Source organism: Panthera leo, chromosome C2 (assembly GCF_018350215.1).
Source record: "Panthera leo isolate Ple1 chromosome C2, P.leo_Ple1_pat1.1, whole genome shotgun sequence".
Taxonomy (NCBI): Eukaryota; Metazoa; Chordata; class Mammalia; order Carnivora; family Felidae; genus Panthera; species Panthera leo.
The window spans coordinates 110,708,812-110,733,282 of record NC_056687.1 but is presented as its reverse complement, the minus strand read 5'-3'; the positions used below and the strand labels follow the sequence as shown (position 1 = coordinate 110,733,282).

The 24,471-nt window shown below is 36.6% G+C and overlaps 1 protein-coding gene across 1 annotated transcript in view; it reads left to right on the top strand.

Annotated features, from left to right (window-relative positions):
- Window positions 1-1,962: 1,962 nt before the first annotated feature.
- LOC122229326 (transmembrane protein 183A-like) overlaps window positions 1,963-24,471 on the top strand; it is a 36,357-nt gene continuing 13,848 nt past the window's right edge. The window contains 3 exon segments of the mRNA XM_042954372.1: window positions 1,963-2,145; window positions 18,093-18,111; window positions 19,159-19,262. Of these exon segments, the coding sequence (XP_042810306.1) occupies window positions 1,963-2,145; window positions 18,093-18,111; window positions 19,159-19,262 (306 nt within the window).

Below are 24,471 nucleotides of genomic sequence, written 5' to 3'. Positions count from 1 at the left end.
TGCAATTTAACTAATGTCTTTCTGTATATTTATTTTATAAGTTTATTAGCTTTCATTTCCATGCTTATCTAAAGCATCATTTTTATCAATATTAGCAAGTGAATTGTAGGTCCTCAATTTGCAGGAAATATTGGCATAGCAGGAAATAACAAGACTTTGAAATCAAACACACTGGATAAAATCTTATTTCTGCCACTTGGTAACTTTTCAAATGTGGGTAAGCCATCTAATCTTTCTAAAACTTACTTTCCTCACGTGTAAAGTTGATATCAGTACCAGACAGGGTTTTTGTGACAATTATATAAAATGGACTGTGCAAACAAAGTACTTGTTAGCACAGTCTTTGGAACACAATATGTACTTGATAAGTGATTATAATTATTAATTTTAGACGTGTCAGGTGCTAAAATAAAAAAAATTAATTCCTTTCATGACTTCAGATGTAGGTAAAAGTCTTCATCATCTTAATGTATTCTCTTCTAGACAGACTTGTAGCCCTGAGGGAATGAAATGGATAGAATAATCTAAGTGAGTAATAAATAGCCGAGTGACTTTGTCACCAGGGAAATAATGTCATCTAGCTTTAAGAACCATTGAGCAGGCACTTAATAAATGAAGTGTTTGAATCACGAGATAATACTAGTAATAGTAGATTTGAATCACAATATGAAATCTAACTCTCACTAGTACAGATTGGGTTTTGAGCTCCATTTCACAAACTTTCAGGCTCCAAACTCTGATGGACTCCTTTTGCAGATCTTCAGTTTATTGGAGTCCTTGATCTTTAATACATATTGACTTGTAAACCCTGTGCTAGGTGTTTGGATTATAAAATAAATTATACAGAATACAAAATTCATATAATATGCTGAAAGCTGCGGGATCAAAGATGTCAACTATTTATCTAGGTTACTGATTGAAGAGAAATACAGAAACTTTAACCAGGAAACATAATCATGAAAATTTGAAAAAGCAGAATATTGAAGTACAGAGGCAATTTAAAAACTCAATATATTGGGGAGGCTGGGTGGCTCAGTTGGATAAGCCTCTGACCCCTGGTTTCAGCTCACGTCATGATCTCACAGTTCCTAAGTTCGAGCCCTGTGTTGGGCTTTGCACTGGTGGCAAAGAGCCTGCTTGGGATTCTTTCTCTCCCTCTCTCTATGCCCCTCCCCCACTTGTGCACGTGCTTGCTCTCTCAAAATAAACAAACTTAAAAAAACCTCAGTTTATCTGGTAAGAGAAATAGATTGTTATTGTAACAAAATGCTACATTCCACAAGAAACAAGGCCTTTCATTTTAGTATCTAAACACTAAGGTAAGTGGTGACTTCTTCTTTTTTTAAGAATAAGATTATTTGTCTGTTTTGATTGATGTAGGGCAAGTTTTTCCATAAGTAAAGACCAAATGAATGAGTTCTTATAGATTTTTTTCTAATCCTCTGTTTTATAACTCTAAAAAAGGCACTGCTGACATTTGACCAATAGTAACTCTAAATTCATGAATCTTTTAAATATAGGCAAGTTTCTAGGCAATAGTATAGACATGGTTGAAAGCCTTAGGCCCTATGTACTCAAGAGAAAATTGTGTCCCATGAATTTTTTATAAATGAAACAGTGCTATTTCCATGAAGAAATAAGGTCTACTAAATAAGAGTGACAGGAATTCCAAGGGGAAGGGCTGAAAAACGACAGTGTTTGGCACTTTCATCTTTCAATGGAGCTGGGAAAAAAGTTGTAGAAATTTATAATAACAGTACCAGTTTTTATTACATCAAAACCAGGAACCATTTGATTTGTGTTTTCTGCATAAACTTACATGATAATTTAGAAATCCTATTTTCAAATATTTAAAAGAGCTTTAATTAATATAAATTTTTGTTGTATCTCATTCCAATATTCAGGCTATGGTACACAAAATAAAAATTATATTTAAAAATCAATTTTATCGTGTTATCAGATATGCTAGATTGTTCGGGTCCAAGTACAAATGAGAAGATTTCAAATGGAGAAGTGGACAAAGAATCAGAGATTTCTGTCAAGACAGAGAAGATAGGGAAGAAAAAGGTTATTTTCTTCTCCTCTAGTCTCCATCTCTATGTTGCACTTTCCTCCTCCTCCTCCAACACCCACCACCTCTTTCTGGTATAATTCGTATTTGTATTATCTCATTTTTTTCCCCAAATCTATCCTTAGAGCCACTACTATTTTAAATAGTAAAAAACAAACCATTTTTTTTATGTTCTTCCAAATATGTTTTCAAATAACATAGAGATGTTATTTGGAGAGATGGAGAGAGAAAGAGAATGATGGAGAGAGGCACAAAATGGCCTTCTAAAATCAAACATCTACCCAAGACCTGAAGTACCTTGGAGAGGAGGGAAGGGAAGGCAACAGGCAAAACTGCAGGGAAGACTTCATTACATAGACACATAAGTAATTCATGAGTATCCTAAATTCTGGAAACTTAAGAAAGAGGGAGTGGTTGCAGCTAGAGCCACCTCACCAAACTGAGACAAATTAACAAAACAAATTATGAAATCAACTGGCCTTCCTTGAGAAAAATTAGGTTTAGACTCTGAGAGGGGGGTTCTGTAGGAAGCAAGACCACCTAGAAGAGCATCAACTGAGAGGTTCTCACAGAAAAAAAGTCTTGCAGGGAGGCACACTTATCATAAGGACTAAGGAAGCAATGGGATTTCTTCCATGGAAACTATTACTAAAACTTGAGGTGCACCAGGTCCTTTGTGAAGGTTGTCTATAAACACTGATATATCACTAGAGTCAGAGGAAGTGTAGCCATTTATTCTCAAGAAAAGACCATGATGAATACACTTCAGCATGAAGAAATGAACCTAAGGTATGATTAGATCAGGATTTATCACAAGTTCCTTGAGAGAAGGCAGACAGAGTTCACCTAGATGTTGTAACTAATCAAATTATTCTTTTTTCCAGACAAGCCAGAGTATTTTCCCCAGCTTTACTGAGGTAAAAAGTTGACAAATACAACTTTAAAATATTTAAAGAGTACACTGTGATGAATTATGTATACATTGTGAAGGATTCCTCCTCTCTAGATAATTAACACACCCATTACCTCACATATTTCTATTTTTTATTGTTTTGGTTTTGGTTTTTTTTTGTTTTTTGATGAGAACCCTTAAGTTCTACTCTCTTAGCAAATTTCAATTACACAATACAGTGTTAAATTATTTTTTTTATTTTCCCAGAGAGATGGAATTATAAGTCATTGATACTTTGGTAATATTTTGATAAAAAATTATTTTTACTTAGAGAAAAATCAGCCAGCTAAGAGTAATGAACCATTTTGACTTGCCTAGGATTTAAGGCTTTCCTAGAATTGCAAAACTTTCAGTTCTAGAATCAAAACAGTCTTGGGCAAACCAAGAGAGTTTATCACCCTCCTACCTAAGAAAAAAAAAATAAGCATTTGATATCCTGATTCTTCATTTTACGTTTATTGGGTACTTAAAAATTTAAGTGATGTGTGAGATACACAAATATATAAATTGTTTCCCATAAATGAATTAGTAAGGTGGGCAGCACTGAGATATCCCTATATATCTTATTCTATAGAATATATGTGTCCCATTTCAAGGACATTCAAATTCAGTTTTGTTTTGTTCTTTTTTTAAGTGGGGCCAAACAACTGTTGCACACTGTGGTCCTCTGCTCTCTTAGACACTGTCCTAAGTGCTAGAGATTCAAAGATAAAATGGACCCTAACATACTCTGCACTCGAGGCTTTTACAGTCTGGTAGGAAATAAAGAGTCACTAGAATATAAGATACTACATTTGCTGGGTGAAAAGCACCTGAATTTCAGGCAAGATCTGACCTCTAGAAGTTAGGAAATGTATATTCCAATCTAAGTTTACCTATTGATTCGTTGTCTAGCTTTATTTAAATCATTTAAGTTCCCCTGGTCTCAATTTTCACAACTCTAAACAAATGGTTGATATAGAGGGTCCACAAGTCTATGTTTCTATGGATCCAGGGACCTCAAATAGAATTTTAAGCGATAAGGTTTGCCAAAAATTTTATCAGGAAGGATAACCAATATATTATCTCAGGTCATACTAATGACAGAAGATGTTGGGTAATTTAAAAAACTCAGAACTGTGAAGAAAAGTAAGAACTCGTCCCTAGAAATAAGAAATGCTTTAGATTACAGTTGTGTACTAGAGTCAGCTGGTTATGTACATCTCTTCCCAACTCCATGTTCAATATTCAGTGTTCAACAAGGTAAAAGGCTGTTGCTCCCTCTTATTTCTTTAAAATACAAAACCATTAATAAAAAATGTAAGATTGAATTGTGGGATTTGTAACATACATAGCATAATACATATGGCCATATAACATGATGGTGAGGTGTTAAACTATGAAGTTGTGAAATTTTCACATTTTTACATAAGCAGAACAATAACAATTCTATGTAAATTGAAAAGTTAGAGATGCGTACTGTAATACACAAAGCAGCCATTACCATGCAAAATGTATAGCTAAGAAGCTAGTGCTTAGAAATGAAGTTTGGAAAAAAAAATTCAGTTAATCCAAGAGAAGGTAAAAAAGGAAGAAAAGAGAAAAAAAAAGAGCTGCCAAAACAAATTAAATTGTAGGTCATAAGCCAATAATATAAAAATTACATTAAATGTTGATGGTCTAAATGCTCCAGTTAAAAAGTTGTAGTAGTCAGAATGGGGGGAAACAAAGGCAAGACCCAACTTTACTATATTCCAAAAGAAATACACTTTAAACATAAAATATAGATAAGCTTAAATTGGATAGGTTTAAATTAAATGTATGGAAAAATATATACCATGCAAGCCATAATAAAGAGCCTGGAAAGGATATATTAATATCAGACAAAGAACATATCAATAGAAACCATATTATCATATATCAATAGGTAAATCTAAAAATTATAAAGGGTCAATTCATTTGGAAGATATAACGACCTTAAATGTATATCTAATAATAGAGCTTAAGAGTACATGAAATAAAAATTGAGAAAATTAAAGACAGAAATACAAATTTCTCAAGCAATTGGAGATCTTAATATTTCTCTCAGCAATTAGTAAGCTAGACAAAAAAATTAAAGACAGAAGCTATGAACAATACTATCAATGCTTTAATATTGTTGATATTTATTAAAATGAGGTGGGAAATCTGTGCTTTATGTATTTGGCTATTTATATTATAAATAATGATGGCAGGTTTTTAAAACTGTCTCCCTTCTGGAAACACTCAGTAAATGTCAAACTCTGCATGCATAAAATATATTTTGGTTCCCTTTTCAATTGTTGTTTCATGGAAAGAAGATAGAATTCCTCATATTTTGGTTATTTTCAATTCTTCTTCATCCTGTCCTCCACTTACCCTAACAAAGGATTAAATAAAGTATTTTGCATTATACTAAGATTTTCACACATGGCCACTACATGTGTGTATACAGTCACATACACTCACATATATGCCAACTATTTATTTGAAGAAATCAGAAAACAAGGTTCTCTTAATAATTTCAGGTGTGTGTGTGTGTGTGTGTGTGTGTATACATATACAGGCCATGCCATATTGTCATGTTTACAATAAATACTGGGCTCTGGTGTTGCTCTCTTAACTGGCAATGATTTGGCTCACCCCAAAATAAACCCATTGATGGTTCTATCAACAGTAAAAATAACCATTAAATCTTATTTTTTGACTATTCAGTAGCATACATGAACCAGTAGGTTTTACCCACCCACTGTCCACTGCTGCTACAGGGTAACTGAAATTAGAGATTAAACTGAAGCTCAATTTGTAGCTACATTATTGGGATTTGATCCCACCGAATCTATGTCATAGAACATGTTTGAGTCACATTAAAGTATCTATTCTTTAAGGTGTATAAGTCTTATATTAACTGAAATGACAGTAAAATAGAAGTAAATAATGTGGCTCCCTTGCAACACTAAAGCAAAAAGCAAAAATCTAAGCTCAGAGTCACAGATTTTTGAAAGCCAGATACATCTTATCATTTATGGCTAATTTTGTCATGCAGAATACACCCCAGAATTTTGTTGTAACTAATAAAGCACTTATACACAGGATTTTTAGGGGTAAACACCAACCTCCACATTTCCTCAAAAGTTGTCTCTATTTTAGACCCATCACCCTTTCTGTGGCTGTTTGTTACCTGTAAATGTTAGAGCACAATGAATAGATCTTTGATTGATTCAGGTATATTTAGTTTTCTCTAGGTCTCTGTGAAAGCAAGGATCATGATTCCCACTCTTCTCTCATCTTCTACAGTGCCTTTTTTTCAATAAATTTTCAATAATATATACTGACTCTTGGACGGTTTAAAATGATGTCTATTGCTCTGTTCGTAACTGTGTTTGGAATTTCTAGTTTTAAGACTTAAAAATGATGGTTTGAGAAATGAATCTAGGTGGAAGAAAGATGTAACTGGTTGTGTGGTTGTATATATGTTTGCCTAGTAAACATGCCAAGCCTTGAAATTCTCAGTTTGTATTGTACGCACTTTAGCACATTTTGAAAAGGTATCAGGGGTCTACATTTTGGTTTGGAGATTTAAGGGTTTTCTTTTCCTAAAAACCCACGATGATATGATATTAATCCTGCTGACTGCACATCTGAAATGAAGCTGAATAATTCAAGATTTATTATCAACAAATGCTTCAGATGACAAAGTACAACAGAATGAAAAGTTTCCATTATATTTCAAAGGCCTGTTTTTGGACATGGGACAAAGAGAAAGTGCACTGAATATTAGCAAATGTGGATTCAAAGGAAATTCTTGCAAATTTGAGAATATGTCAATATTAAAATCAAAATCATACCTCTGACAGGTTGTGATTGATTGGATATCACATGGTTGAAGTGTTCAATATATTACAGAACTGTTAAAGTGCTAACAGCAGAGTGAAATATTACACAGAAAATAAATGATTAGGAAAATTTTATATAGATTACTGAAATTGTGCGTATGTGCATATAGCTTAGTAAACAATGCATTCTTTTTTTATAATTTTTTTTAACGTTTATTTATTTTTGAGACAGAGAGAGACAGGGCATGAACAGGGGAGGGGCAGAGAGAGAGGGAGACACAGAATCTGAAACAGGCTCCAGGCTCTGAGCTGTCAGTACAGAGCCTGACGCGGGGCTCGAACTCACGGACCGTGAGATCATGACCTGTGCCGAAGTCGGACGCTTAACCGACCAAGCCACCCAGGCGCCCCAACAATGCATTCTTGAGACTATTTGAATGTTCTTGTTGACATTGTTAGAGTAACTTTGCAATACTTCCTCTTATCCCACACCAGAGTATGTCTAATTATTTATCTTGAGTTGAAACCTGAATCGTTCTCAAAAGGGGGACTGGTTCTGGAGTTGATATAAATATGATTTAAGTGTTCTATTCCTACAGAGTAGGACTACATTCTATGAGATTTGATTTCAGACTTCTGTGAGATCCTGGTCTTCTCACCTAAAGGTCCTGAGGGAGCAAGTAAGAAGAGAAGGCCAAGGCATCAGAGCCTTGAAGGGTTCTGGACTACTGTGCAGACTTCCCATGGTTTCTCTTGTCCATGTCCCTTAGAGGAATTTTACTAAAAAACAGTGGAAATTATCACTGCTCAAACATTTCTTTTTTAAATATTGAGACATTTTGGTGAAAAAGTACTGTTTTACACTATTTTTTTAGAATAGTGGTTGCTGACAGCCCTTAAGCAAATTTTCTCTACAGAGGCTTTAAAAATACAGAAGTTTCACATCAACATCAGAATTTCTGATTTCTCTTCAAAAATTCTAGGATCTGGGGGCACTAGACCTATAATCCTATATGTCAACATTAGTTTGGAGGGGGGTGGTATGTGCCTTTCCCAGGCTCCCTGTTTTCTTATACTTGCTTCATTTATAAATTTTTTTTTAACGTTTTATTTATTTTTGAGACAGAGAGAGACAGAGCATGAACGGGGTAGGAGCAGAGAGAGAGGGAGACACAGAATCGGAAGCAGGCTCCAGGCTCTGAGCCATCAGCCCAGAGCCCGACGGGGGGCTCGAACTCAAGGACCGCGAGATCGTGACCTGAGCTGAAGTCGGACGCTTAACCGACTGAGCCACCCAGGAGCCCCTATACTTGCTTCATTTAAATGATCTGCCCAGTCCCTCTATAGCCTTTTGAGTGTGAAAACTTCTTTTTTAATACATCAACTCCGTATATAATATAGACTTAGCATTGTCATTTCACTGTATATTGTGATTATAGATTTAATTCTCTAACCAGTATTTGTGATTGTATAATAAGAGATAGTACTTGAAGTCTCAAAGACAGTCATGTTTTCTGGAAAATTAAAATTTACATGACTTTAGGAGCTATTTATGTATGTGTGTATATGTATATATATACACATATATATACTGTATATGTATATATATACATATATACGTATATATATATATATATGGGTAAAACAGTAAATAAAAGCTAAGTTGTCATTTATCTAAATTTAAATTGTGCTTAATAGAGCCTACTCAATCAGATTTAGTTTAAAACTTGTATTTATGTTCCCTTTCCATTAAAGTAAAATTGGAGGCATGTGCTAGGATGCTAAGGAATATGATATTTATTTTAGAAATATGTAGAGTCTCTATCTGAAAAACTAATAAAATTATTCTTTAAAAATAAAAGGTCATAAAACCAGTTGATTACTCAAAAGGAAATCTATATTTTAAAAAGCCACAATAATACCTTACATTTACTTGACACTTATGAAAGTGATTTTACATACTTTTTTTTTTTGCTTAAAACCTGCTATGAGATAGGTGTATGTTTTAATTCATTTTGTAAATGTAAGCATTAAAGTTCATAGATGTTAAAAGTCTGTTAAGGTTATACAGCAGTTAGTTTGCAAGGTGGGACTGCATACTAGATGTTGAGATTTTAAATCTAGCTTTCAGAAAATTATTTTAAAAATTCCAATGCAATATTTGTTTAAAAATATTTTGAAGCTCATTTAAAATTACCGAGTCTCAAAGTAACAGTCATTTACATAAGTTTCTAACTATGAAGAATCCTAACAATCATCTACTCCTGTAGATATGGTGTCCCCAATGAAAAAGTAGGGAACCCACTCAAGCACCATATTATAATATGACATTCTGCCTCTGATTAATTAGTATAAATTAATTGCAACATGTATCACTGTAATGCAGGATTTCCGAACTTAGCACTATTGACATTTGGACCAGAAAATTTCTGTGTGGGAGTTGTAGGCACCTTAGGAATTTTAGTAGCATTCGTGGTCTCTACCCACTAAATGCCAGTAGTTTCTCCCCAGGTGTGACAAATAAAAATGCCTCTCAATATTGCCAAATGCCCCTTGGGTTCTCTTGTTGAGAACCAGTGTTGGATGTATTTTTGACTGTCTGAGTAAAACTATGGAAAACTGGAGATTTAATTCTTCAGTAACTTGACTATTGACTCTAGAATCTGGAAGGTTAAAGTTGCTGAAGTGAAGTTTCCAGACTTTTTCTGATTAGTTAGCACTAATCATCTTTTAGATTTTAGACTTTTAAGGTAAAAGCTAATCTTGACAAGACAGAGACAAGACAGAGAAATTCTTTGCGTAGGGTATTAAAAAAAAAAAAACACCCCTGTGATTTAGGAATGGCCAACACATCTGGAGATGCTAGAGCTGCAACCAAGTGGGAGACTCTTAGAAGGAAAACCTCTTTTTTAAGCTTTGAGTTGAAAACAAACTTAGTTTAAATAACAAATCCACAGGAATTCTGACTTTTTGTGAAATATCAACTCTAGAAGTAAAAATAATATATGGTGTTATGACTTTTTTTTTTAGTATTTACTCACTAGAAATTAATAAAGACTTTTACCGGGGCGCCTTGGTGACTCAGTCGGTTAAGCGTCCAACTTCAGTTCAGGTCATGATCTTGTGGTTCGTGAGTTCGAGCCCCATGTCAGGCTCTGTGCTGACAGCTGGGAGCTCAGAGCCTGCTTCAGATTCTAGGTCTCCCTCTTTATCTCTCTCTGCCCCTCCCCCACTCATGCTCTGTCTCTGTCTCAAATGTTAATTTTTTTTAAATAAAGATTTTTACCAAATAGAATTAAGGAGCTCTTTCTTTTATTTCTGGCAGAAATTCACTGTATTGTCCACACTCTGCTGAACTTTTAATGTCCCATTTAAATTGTGCCCATGAATCTTTTCATTAGACAAAACTTTCATTACTAATAAGACAAGATCTCCAGCCTCTGCCCACAGTTGTTTAGGAATTGCATCCCTGAGAAGAGGTTCCTTTCAATCTGGTCTGCCAGATGCCTGTTCTCAGCAAGTCATTCCTCCAAAAATAGCTATGCCCTGCAGTTTTGTTCTTATGAGTGTGGAGAGGCTTATGAGCCTCCTACTCCAACAGGACTCACTGCTAGATTTAGGATTCATCTACAAATAACGTTTTGGTAACAGTTTCTTGAAGACACATATTTATTCTCATTTTTATAGATAAGGAAGTTGAGACACAAATGTTAAAGAATTTGCCCATGTTACAGACTTAATAAAGGACATAGTTGGGTGCAAACCAGGAGCGGACCGTGAAACCCGTGTGTTCCTTTATATTCTAGTGAATCTTTGGTTCCCTGCCACCCACCAAATGAGGTAACAGCACTTATTGTCATATACTGTCATATACAGAAAAACCTTGGTTTGTGAGCATAATTCGTTCTGGTAACATGCTGATAATCCAAAGCACTCATATATGAAAGCAAATTTCAAGAACCATTGGCTCAGTTGTGTTCATGGGACACTGGCATCACATGCTACTCATATTGCAAAAAATTGCTTGTTTATCAAGTTAAAATTTATTAGCAATGTCTGCTCTTCTTGCGGAACACTCGTAGAACAATTTACTAGCAATTCAAGGTTTTACTGTACACAGTTGGCCCTTGAACAACACAGGCTTGAACTACATGGGTCCACTTCTATGTAGTTTTTTTGACAAATACAGTACAATACTGTAAATGTATTTTCTCTTATTTTTCTTAACATTTTCTTTCCTTACTTTATTGTAAGAATACAGTATATAATACATATAACAAAATGTGTTAATTGATTGTGTTATTGGTAAGTCTTCTGGTCAACAGTAGGCTATTAAGTATTGTGGGAGTCAAAAGTTTTATGTGGATCTTCAGTTGTGTGGGTAGTTGGCAACTCTAACTCCCCCTGTTGTTCAAGGTCAAGTGTGTATGTCTGTGCGTATTCATACCCATACACACACAGACATACACACACACACACACTTTCCAGGTATAGTATAACTGCAAGTGGGTGGGCAGAATAATTTTGAATACTAATTCAAAAGAAAATCCAGTAAAGGAAAGGACCCCAAGTATGAGATGATGCTTGGAAAGGAAACCTATTCATTTCATAATTTATGCATACATTCATATTTATTCAATCATTCATTCAATATATGTACATTGAACTAAGTTTATGCTAGTCAATGTGCTTTTCAACTGCTGTGCTCCCTGCTGTCATGGTGTAAACCACATAGAGTGGGCTTTGTGAAAATTCAGATAGGGCCCCAGGAGGGTCAGGGGCAGACATGAGTAGCACTATCTCTGTATGGTACAATGGAAGAGTCCAAAACCCTGAAGGGGAAGTCTCTAAAGAAAAAAAGAGAGAAACATTGTTCCCATTTACAGATGTGCTTGGGGGTGTTGATGTGTGGACAAGCTTAATGACCCCACAAGTAGTTAAAGGGTGTTAATGTACTTACGTTATTATAATGTCAAATGTCCTCCTAAGTAGCAAGTACTTGTAGTCTCAAAAGAAAAATAAGAGCTAGACCAAGATTCTACCAGAAACACCACTTAACCTCAATTGGCCCTAACTTGACAGTATTGGGCCCTGTACCAAGGCCAATCTATGCATCTTCACAGGAAAATCAGAGTTAAAAATTTAGCCCTTTAATTACAATTATTAAAAAACTTAGGAATAAAACTCATTTGAATCTTGATGTTATTTTTGGAACTTGTAAGCCAAATGAGAAGAATTTATAGCACAATAGAACAGTCACTGTTTTGATGTGTTATTAAAATGGGATGCATAATAAAACATACATAAGGGACTTTTATCCTAATTGTATATAAAATAATCTGCAAGATATTTTCTCTACACAGTGGTGATATTCGTTAAATTACCAAGTTGTATCAAGTGTTGTGGAGTTTGCAATATTTGGAGTACTACTGCACTCATGAGTATAATTTTACCCTTGCAAATGATGGCATGTCTGTTTATAGTACTGAGGTATTGAAGAGAACACTGAGTCATAGGTCATTCTCAAGGGAAGACGCCATAGTTTTCTAACTTTTCCCCAGTCGCTGTTACATTGGGAGCAAGAGATTTAACTATCAGTGACAACACAGGGCCATACTCTTCCTTCCACCCTCATCTACCTCAGATAAATGTAACTAATTCTCACTCAGAATGAGTGCCCCATCGTTTCGGGTGTCTTGTTGGTGTATGGTCCCTCCTTAAACCAGCAACAAGGTCAGAAAACCAACTTCCTTTCCCTCGAGTGAGGCTGGTTTTGATTGTACTTGAGCTTTTCAGGCTTCATTTGCCCTATAGGGTAACTGAATAACTCAGATCACAGGGTTGAGAGGAAGAAGTGGAAGGCTGCAACGATGCCACACGGTTTCTATTGACCACAGATAAACTCTTCAGGCTGAAGCTGGTGAAAGACAGGTTTATTGACAAGTCAGGTCTGTGTGAATCCTTCTGTAACTGCAAGTGGCCGCAGCCTTCACTGGTCCATATGTACAAATAAGGCCAGATTTTTAATAACATGGATGGCTCCCTGTCCCAAAATGCAACACAGAGTCTTAAATCCCCGCAAAGTCTCTCCACAACAAGACTTTGGGGAGGCCCCTGGGTAGTTCTCACACGTGCTCTCCTATTGGGTACTACTGCTTTCCTGCAAGGCTCCAGTGGGTACTTCCAAGTCCGCTGACCACTACCCATGTGTGTCTGTCATTACAAGCTGCATTAGTTTCCTATTGCTGCCTTTTGCAAATTATCATAAACTCGGTGGTTTAAACAAAGCAAAATTATAACTGTGGAGGTTACAAGTACAAAATGGGCTTTATGGAGCTAAAATCAAGATGTTCCTTCTGGGATCTTGAGGAAGAATCTATTACCTCAACTCTTCCAGCTTCTAGAAGCTCATGGCTCCTTCCTCCATCTTCAAAATGCATCACTACAATCTCTGCTTCCGTGGTCACATCCTTTTCTCACTCTGAACTTCTGATTCCTCTTTATAAAGATCTTTGTAATTACATTAGGCCCACCTGGAAAATTCAGGATAATTTTTCTACTTCAAGATCCTCAACTAAGTCACATCTGCAAAATCCCTTTACCATGAAAGATAAGTTGTACTAAGTGAGTTTGAGCTGCTAAAACAAATATAATCCCTGACTTAAAATGGTCTGACTTACAATTTTTCAACTTTATTTTGGTGTGGAAGAGATACCCATTCAGAAAAAACAAAACAAAACAAAACAAAACATATTTCCAATTTTAACTTTGATCACTTCCTGGGCTAGCAATATGCTGTGTGATACTCTCTTGTGGTGCTGGGTAATGAGCGACAGCTCCCAGTCGGCCACATGATCATGAAGGTAAACAACCGAAACACTTAACAACCATTTTTACCCATATGCAACCATCCTGTTTTTCACTTTCAGTATTCAATAAAATATATGAGATATTCAAGACTTTATTATTGTGTTAGATTATTTTAGCCAACTGCAGGCTAATTTAAGTGTTCAGATAGTATTTAAGGTAGGCTAGGCTAAGCTATAACGTTTAGTACGTTAGGTTTATTAAATACATTTTTTACTTAATATTTCCAACTTACAGTGTATTTATTGGGATGTAACCCCATCATAAGTCTAGGCAGATCTTTACTACAGCCTGAGTGGCTTAAACAACGAACATTTATTTTTCATAGTTCTGGACGCTGGGAAGTCCAAGATCGAGGTGCCAGCAGATTCAGATCTTGGTGAGGGTCCTCTTCCTGGCTTATAGATGGCTACCATCTAACTGGATTCTCACATGATAGAAAGAGAACTTTCCTGTCTCTCTCTCTTTTTGTAGTGCTTTACTTTCATCAAGCAGGCTCTGCTCTCATGTCCTCATCTAAGCCCCCAAAGGTCCCACCTCAAAATATCACACTGGGAATGACAGCTGCAATATATACATTTTGAGAGAACACAAACATTTAGTACGAGGCAGTGAAGTATGACTGTTGTGGGAATTAAGCTGTTGACATCTTTGGGGGACCATTATTCAGCCTACTACACAAGTTATCTGCTCATACATTGATGCTTCCCTTTCAAGTGTCACCACCAATGCCCTAGAATTGTCACAGTGCAGGAATAGTGCTGGGTACCAAACAAAAGGAGCGGGGTGGAGGGAGCAGGCATCAGCCCACTCGACGTCACACTTCAGAACCACATTCTTCAAAATCCTGTAAGAACAGCCCTTCAGCTTCTACTTTCACTCCCCTAAACCAAGAGTTTTAAGGTATTATATAGGCCTGGGCTGGGGCTATTCATCATCCTCTCTTCTCCATTCACTCTATTTCATCTTTGCAGGTGGATAATCACACACAAAACTTCCACCTGGTAGGCTCTCTTTCTGCTCTGAAAATCAGCTCATGCACATAAGTGCTTGAGTGCAGTCAGCCCTTTGGTACCAACATGTCTAACTCTTAGCTTAGGCCAGTGTCTTCCTGATAGAATTAGTTAAGGAAAAGTCACCAATCCACTTTAATTCATTCCTGAAAAATCTACCCCTACGTTAAAAGCCATTACATAAAATTCTCATTCAATTTAATGGAAACTATTCGGATGCATTCCATTCCAATTAGCCAGTTCCAACACATTGAGTGTACATAGCACATGTATTCCTTTTTACGGTATTCATATTAACGAATTCAAACCCCATTCATTCACGATGTGTGATGACATGGACCCATAGTGGAACTAGAATTTGAATATATAAAGGAAATCACTGAAAAGGGTGGACAGCATTACAAAGATAGTGTTTAAACACGTCCCCCTGCCAAAGGAGCACACTTTTACTTTACTTAGGGTGATTGTAGGTAAAAACAGCTGTATCAAGAAAAAAAGTTATTGTTGGAAAACTGGTAGAACTTTTTAAAGAGCATTCTTTACTTTTGCTACGGGAGAAAAATCTTTATTTATAAAACATTTTGGCCAGCATCAGGAATATCAGGATTAAAGAAAGAAAATCCCAGTAACGAGGATGTTTACTGTTTACTCTTTAGAGGTCAGGAAGTATCCAAACTGTGCAGAAACAAACCAAAATGTTAATAAAGTTATTAGAGGATACTGCTGAGCAATTTATATTTTTATTCAGTACACTAATGTTTAAATATCATACAGTGAACCTGTTAACTCTTATAAGTAGAAACATTTGTAATTCTATTTGAGCTACCTAACTGGTGCAAGTTAACAAGCTAGTTAAGCCACCTAGCACATCCAATAGTCACCTCAAATTGAAAGCTTGTCTCTTAATTCTCAGAATCAGTAGTGTATAAGTCACCTCTTTAATTTAAAGCTGTTAGGTCTTCCCCAGTCTAGGCCTAACTTCAAATCTTTAGGCTTTCATGAAGGGGATATTGTTTTAGTCTGGCTGTAGATTCTGATAAATTTTTTACTAGCCCTAAGGGAATCATAGAACTTTTGACTGCAAAGAGGTTTACAGCTTAAAAGTAACTTACTTGTAATACAGCCTAGATCAATGGCGTGAGTTAAGCAGTAATGTAAATTAATGGCACAGTAAATCTGGACAGATCCCACTCAGGTGTTTCTCCTAAATAAAGACCCAAGTCAGCCTTCATAGGGCCCACTGCAAGAGATTCAGAGACTCCTTGAGCCACCTAACCTAGAATCTGAATTAATGTAATTAAAATCTAATGACTTCTTTATGTACTTTCCTCATCTGTTGCAAACTACCTCAAAAACAAGATGGTTCCATCAGATTAGGGCACACAACCTAACCTGTGGGTATCCCCTCAGATTTGACCCCCCGTTTTTTTTCTGGGCAGGCCAACTATCTTTGGGAGTGACCACCTATTTTTGATGTCTCACGCATCAGCCATTTTATAATTGGCTGCTCCATTTATATTTTCTTTGCACATCATGTTGGTCTATGGCTTAAAAGGTGGGACCTGACCTATGATTCTGCATCTCTCTCCAGCTCAGACTTGCTTCCAGACCTGATGTCTCCTGGTTAGACAATAATACTCATGAAAAACAAAAACGGTTCATGCATAACTTTTTCTTCTCTGTCTTCCTTCTACACTTGCCCCAAGCTGTTGTATCCCTCTTTGCCCTGTACCAGCTACTTCTGGGGTGCTCTTTCTTCTTCCATAGTGTACCATGCTTCCAACTCTTCTCCTTCCAAGTTGAGGATTGGCACCCAACTTGGGAGGGCACCCAAGAACTTCCTCCTTGGTAGACTGCATTGATTGCTTAGTCACTGAGGGGACATTTTAAAGTCAAAGAACCCTGCATTAAAATCCCAGATCACCCAAATACTAGGAACATAGCTATGTGACCAGAGGCAAATTTTACCATTTATAAAATGGAGTTTTACCATTTATAAAATGAAGATAATAGCACCAACTTAACGAGAGGAGGCATTGAAATGTTGCAGGTAAAGTCCTTCGCACGGTTCCTGGTATGTGCCCAACAACAGTAACCCTGAGCCTTGCTTTCCTTCACCAACTCCCCATTGACTGCATTCTCATTTATGGGAACTGTGTGCTGATACTCAACATGCTCATTCAATTTGCTCCAAATATGTTGTAACCGTCAGCGTGATTTTGACATGTATAGTATAACGTTGGTACAACTGTCTAGTTTTAATATTAATGGATTCTTTTTGCTATTTTCAGCTATTTTTATTCATTTTTCTGGGCTTCAAAGAAAGCGGTCAGTTAAATAAGCATGCTCTCCATCATCTTTCCTAAATTTCTCCCAAATCAATTTTCTAATTTGTTTTCTAATTAGTTTTTTTAAACATTATTTTGAACCTTTTCCCTGAATGTAAGTGCCAGCTTTGTTTTTAATAAAGCATAGTACTAAAAACTATCTGGGTGCAAGAACAAAAGGTATTTACCACCTTATTTAAAATAGATGGCCAAACTGATTTTTTTAAATCTTTAAAATCTCACACAGTCAAATCCCATAATTCAATTGAATGTTTTTTCTTGGCTTCCTGGCTGCAAAGTAACAATTTGATTTCTATTTAGCTAGCACTTACATTTTTATTAATTCTTTCATTGCTTCACAGGTGACAAAATAAAACTCTGATGTGATTTTTTTTCCCTCCCTTTTCCCTGAACAGGGAATAGTCAATTGCCCAATTTTGGTATTTTTGCCTCTACCAGCATGTCCTAGTGAAAGACATCCCATTATGAACCTCTGAATGTCAGAGGAAGATGAATGGCTTTGAATATTTTGAACAATGTAAACTGAACAGAATATAGAATATCTGACATTTTAAACCAAATTCTTTTCAGGGGAAAAAAAAGTTACGGTTAAACGTTTCATACAGAAAATGAGCCTTGATTCTCTCAAAATCACTGAAAGAATTATATGTGCCGATGACAACAAATTCTTTGCTTTTAAAGGACACTGAATATGAGTAATTCAGAGCCTTATTTCAAGATTACTAGTCAATCTATGCCTTTTACTGACATTAACCTTACTGTAAAATGAGATCATTTAAATTGGTCTTTTAGTTGACTGGCTGACATTAAGTCATTCATTCTGAGATTTAATCAAGTATCAACTGAAAGTCTGTTCTCTGGGTCGAGTTACCTACTCTAGTAAACCGTTTGGAACAGGGCCTTAATACTGTTCATTGAGCTCATAGTGCCCTGGGTTCACGGTGTCCTTAACTCCTTGTTTCCTGAAATCTGTGTTTGCTTCATTTTTCTTTGTTACCGTTATTCCAGATCGCCTTGTGTGAAGAAGGTGAGAGCCAACTCTATTGTGTGCTTTTGTTGCCATGGTGAAGAAAATAGTACAATTCCACAGTTAATAAAGAGTATCAGGGTGAGGAAGATATTTCTTCCAAGCTCGCATGATTTTCATTTCATTACGGTGGAACTAAGGAGCATTGACAGGCCTGTCGAAGCAAAATCTTATGTTAGATGTAGTTCATAATGTCATGCTATTCACTCAGAATATAGTACTTTCCTTTGAGAAATTATTTAAAATGCTTGCACTAGAGGAATGTTTTAAAAGGAGCTTCATATGGTCATATTTTTTTCCAACTAAAAAGGAACTGACATTCTACAGATTTCCATTTTGAAAACTGAACAGTCACAGAGAAACATTGTTGCAAAGGGCCTTATTAATTCAAGCTTTGAAAAAGTGATTTGTGGCTTTTCTAAAGGAAAATGTCTTCATTTAGCTATCCCAGCCAAAGTTGGGTGCAGAAAGCATAAAGGATCCTTCATTTCACTACAAGTGCAAAGGGTAAAACATTTTTAATAATTTATTTGGTTCATCAAAAAATCTCTCCTCCCATCCCTTCCATCTTATCTCTTTCCTTCCTCAACCTGCCCTTCCTGCTCCCCTTACCTCCCTTAAAAGATACATACAGTTGCAGAAAAGCTAAACGTGTCTGGAATTTGTACTAGAAGAGATATGGGGGGTAACTAAAGTCCAAGAGTGGAGTTGAAAGCCTTTGGCCCATGAATTTTTCAGTTGTTAGGAGGCAGTGAGCTGAAACTGGGCAGCGTAATTCAAACTACCACAGCTGAACATTCTCTAAGAGCTTATGTCAATTTCAAAATCTTTCATAAAAAGGAAAGCAAATGGAGAGGTTTCTTAATTGCAATTTTTTCCTATTAGACTTATCCAAATCTAACTCACTATGATGAAATGCGCTTTGGTGAACATTTCCTTTCTTGCTTCAACCAAGTAAGGCTAGAAAAATAATTTTAAAAAAATAGACTGAAGGGAAGTGAGAATATTTGAAAATGGCAAATTTCTAACTTCTAACCCCATTGTTAGCATGCCAAGTCCTTTGTGAACTACCAAACTGTGAAATCTGCAAATCAAGTGGAAGAAAAGGCTGGAGTGACTCACATTATGGTCTGCTGATAGAGAACATAAAGGTATGTTGATGTTACATAAGGATTTTGCTCTCTGGATGACGTTCAAGTAATAGAAAAAAAGTGTAAAAAGGAAGCCAAATGCACGTAAGGTTTCTTCAGAGCAAGAGAAGTTATCTCTAAACATAAATAGCAGACACTTTGTCAAGAAATTTTTCTACAGTACGAACTATCAGGATACACACTATGTGAATGTGGAAGATTCATCATTGTAGAGCACTCATACTGGGTTACACTTGGCTTTATCTCATGTAATCCTATGTATATCAACCCAAGGAGGTGTGCACATTTTTACAGATGAAGAGAGAAGTCATTTCTATAACCCTTGAAGTCAGTTCTGTAGGACCCCATCCCTACTCTCTGCTTCTTGCTGATAAGGAAAACAAAAGTTGCTAGTATTTTTAAAGAGGGGGCAGAGAAAGAGAAATTAAACGCAGAGGAAATTCATTAATTTTGCCTGGTTAGCTTAATTTTGTCACTATGTTTTACAAAACAAGGCAGGTATTCCGATGGTCACATAACCAGGGAATTCTATTTTTTTTTAGCAAGATATTACAAGTATTTGTTAGAATCATCCTCCAAATCTCAAAACATCCCCTCTGTTTTATTACAATCTATTGGGTATAATTTTCCCTTTTACAATCACATTTATTTTTATGCTATTGAACACCAATCCATCACAAATGTGAGCAGTTTTAAAGATCACACCCAACTTGAGTAAAAGACTGCACATTAAGACAGAGAGGAAATGCAAAACATGGACAAGGACCCTTCCAAACATAAAATCTAAATGTTGATCCTGGTAAAACTAGTAAATATATAAGCATTTAAGTCTCCTACATGAAGCACAATACAAAGGTAAATCAATATGTATTGTTTTGCGGGTAAGGCCCAAGGGTCTAGATGGATGATACGCCTGAAGCTGGTTGAAGACAATGGCCACTGGATTCTGCAACACAACACTGCATACACAGAGGAGGATTTTTTTACTACATTTACAGGATGAAGCACTTTTGGTGAATTTTGTTTCACAGATGGTGCATCATGTAATTACAAGTAGGCTAATATTTTTGTTTTCTTTGGAAACTGAGTTTGAAATTGTGGTCCAGAGGAACTTATCACGGATTTCACATATAACTTCTAAAGCATTTTATAATAATGAACTATTTCATTCACTTATCCTTTTAGTGAACAGATATTTATTGTATGTATAGTGCTTACTAGGCATTGGGTGGAGAACAGAGCATGGAATTGATACATTTTGATACTGGACCTCAGAGATCAGAGTAAAACACAAGGACACAAAATTCCAGAACAGTTTTACAAAGTGGTCCTTTAAAGCACTAATCCTGCAAAATACTCCCTATTCCCTAAAGGGCTGTGTGGCTAAACTCATTTAAGTAATACTACATTGATATCTCATTAGAGGTAAATTCATAGTGCACACTAATGTAGCAAAGGCTGAGAAATTCCACAGGAAAAATCCTTTTAGCTTTGTCAACCTCAAAACAGTTTTTTAAGTTTTATTTATTTTGAGAGAGAGAGAGAGAGAAGAGAAGGGAGAGAGAGGGGAGAGAGGGGGAGGGGGGGAGGGGGGGAGAGGGGAGAGAGGGGGAGGGGTGGAGAGGTGGAGAGAGGGAGGGAGGGAGGGAGAGAGAGAGAGAGATAGAAGACCAAGCAGGCTCCCTGCTGTCAGCACAGAACCCAATGTGGGACTTGAACTCAAACCAAGAGGAGTATGACCTTACTCGAAATAAACAGTCACATGCTTAACCAAATGAGGCACCCAGCACCCCTCAAAACATTTTTTTTCAAACGTGGTCACATCCTGTTGCATGGAACATTCTAGGAAAGATGCCAGGCAGCTCAGAGTTAGGCCTATTTGGGAATACTGCTTTAGGTAAAAAATATAAGAACAAACAAGCAGATGTCCCACTCTGGAATAGTTAAAAGAACAGAAAAAAAAATTAACAGCAAAATATTCTAATTAGGTCATATCTCTGCCACTGAGAGACCAAACATATTTGGAATAAAACTAACTTGGTAGAGGACCTTGCTATGTATGCTCTGAAACTATAGAAACTCTCTGGCTCTTCCCTTGCTCCTACCCAGGAAGGGTTCCAGGCAAGTACTAGGCAGGGGCTGGGGACACAGTAATAGCTCCCTACATACAGGGAGCTGTGAGCTAGTTCACCTTCACAACTGAAGGATTAGACCTAGTATAGAATTCTAGATACAAAGTAGTTTCCATCAGAAATGTGTTCCTACTATGGGCCGCCTGGGTGTCTCAGAAGGTTGGGCGTCCAACTTTGGCTCAGGTCATGATCTCCCGGTCCCTGGGTTTGAGCCCCGCGTGGGGCTCTGTGCTGTCAGTTCGGAGCCTGGAGCCTGCTTCGGATTCTGTGTCTCCCTCTCTCTCTGCCCCTCCCCCACTCACGGTCTGTCTCTATCAAAAAATGAATAAACGTTAAAAAAAAAAAAAAAAGAGAGAGAGAAAAGAAATGTGTTCCTATGTTGTCTTCTAGCATCTGCTGGTGAGGAGAAGTATCATGGAACAGATTTTTTTTTTTTTTTTTTTTTTTTGGTAATTATTTGTTTTACTCTCTGGAAATGTAGAGTTTTGTTTTCTTTTTCCCTATGATTGATTACATCTTTTTTACTCCGTGTATTTTTTGTTTTAACCTTTTTTACCCTGATTAAGCACGCCAGAAGTTTTAATTACTGTCTTAAAAGAAATGACTTGGACCATCCCAAAAGCTAATAAACAGGTAGAGATCCTCAGCCTCATTAATAATCATAGAAATGCAAATTAATTTAATAATGAGGTACTATTGTACAGCAATTAGACTCACAAATCTGGGCAATGCCAAATACAGACTAGAATGATGAGGCAGAAAACCTCAAACACTGATGGGAGCTCAGGCTGGGGTGGCCCTTCTGGTGACCAAAGTGTTACTAATTATGCAACCATGCCATACAGGTACCTATGCTATGATCAAGCAATCTAGTTCTGGATGTATAACCCCACACACACCCCTTTAATAAATAGTTGAGAGAGAAAGACTTCATCTGGTGACATGTTCCTTGCACTGATATTTTTAGAGGTGGAGAAGTAGATGTAACTGGGAGAAATAAACTGATAAAATGTGAACACACATTCAAAAGAATATACACAAAAATACACATTAAGTAGAATGTTCCCACAGTTGTTGGGGTAAAAGAATCAGAGAGTGAGCAAAGGAGAATGCATTACAACCTAAAATTTCCACATTTTTGTAAATGGCTTCCTCTCATCATTCTCTCTCTCTGTCACAGAGCCTAATGTCACAGAATTCTGCAATTATCTTCACCATTTTTTCTTCTTGGTTATTTGAGCTTACTCTCTTATGTTTTCTAACTTCATCAGACAAAAAGCTCAATTCATTTATTTTCAGTATTTGTTTTTTTCATAAAGGTTTTCAAAGCTCACTTCCCCTCCAACTCTCCCTCATTGCTTATGTTGAGACCATCTGGCTTCTAATTCTAGAATACTATTAAACATTTTACTTATTATGCATCGAAAATAGGCAGAGTTGTAAGCTTTGCTGGATGTTTATGCAAAAGAATATCTGAATAGCAGAAAAGACAAAAATGAAAGGTGAATTATTAGGCTGGACTATCAAGAAGAGAACTTCTCCCAGAATGCACTGAGAATTTAATGATGAAAGTAGGAGATACAATTTAATAGGTAAGAATCCAGAAACTCCATTTTTTCAGAGAATTTGAGGGAAAAAAATTTTTTGCATCCTGAACCCTCATGCACAAGTGGTGGGAGTAGAAACCTGTGGTGGCCAATCTGAGGCATACAACATGGAAATAATTTTGAAACTGTATTTAGATGTAATCAATGACCTAGTATGTCAGCCTCTACAACGACTCCAAGTGATTCCCCTTCTGGGTATTTACACTCTTGTATAATTGCCATCCACATTGTACCAGGTAAGGTGATCAACTTCCTAGATGTGCTTGGGACTCATTTTTAAAACCTGCAAGTCACATTTTAAACCTGAGAAATTCCTAAGGCCAAGGCAAGCCAGGACAGTTGGTTAACCTGGTACCGTGGTTGGTCTAAATGACCAATAGCACGTAGCAGAAGTAATGGTACAGCACTTCTGAAATTAGTTTACAAAAGATTGTGGCCTCCATCTTGGACATTCTCTCATGGCTCACAAAGCAACGACTTACTCTGGGGGAACATAGCTGCCACTGTAAGTGGCCCTGTGGGGAGGACTATGAGGCAAGAAATCGAAGTCTCTGGACATGTGAGTGAGAATGGAAATTAATCTTTCCTCAATTATGCTTTAAGACAGCTGTAGCCCAGCCCAGAGCAGAACGTCAAGCTTATAGAGATCCTGAACCAAACTACCCAGCTAATCTGCTATGAGATTCAGTTCCCACAGACACTATCAGATTAAAAGTTTGTTGTTTTAAACTACTAAACATTTGTTATACACCAGCAGTACATAAATAATATGCCAGGAAATCAACTCTTAAGCATACATCCTAGAGACACTATTGAATAGGTAGGTAGGTAGGTATGTTCACTGAAGCACTGTTCATGGTGTAAATAGATGGAAGGGGTATATAGATTTTCTTCAGTATTAGAACAAATTAAGTAAAATACAGTAAATGCAAATAATGTAATACCATGAAACACTAGAAAAAATGAACTAGACTGTATGGGCAGAACCTCAAAAACAGTAAGTTGTGCAAAACAGTCACATAAATTATCATTCATAACATGATTTAAATTTTTTTTAACATTTATTTATTTTGGAGAGAGCAAGTGCGCACACAAGTCGGGGAGGGGCAGAGAGAGGGAGACAGAGGATCCAAAGCAGGCTCAGTTATGTCAGCACAGAGCCGATGCAGGGCTCGAACTCAGGAACCATGAGATCATGACCTGAGCTGATATCGAGTCAGCCGCTTAGCCGACTAAGCCACCCAGGCACCCCAATAACATGCTCTTTAATGAGATATCAAAAAGACAGAAAACTCTTAAATTTTAAAAACATTATGTTTACTTTTCATTTTATAAATACTCAGAGATACACAAAAAATAAAAGTCCTGGCTATGGGAGAGGAGAATATATTTTCAAGTAAATGTATTCTCAACTAAAATTGAGAAGTGAAATATGGGCTCTGTAAAGACCCTTGCCAATACTATCCCATG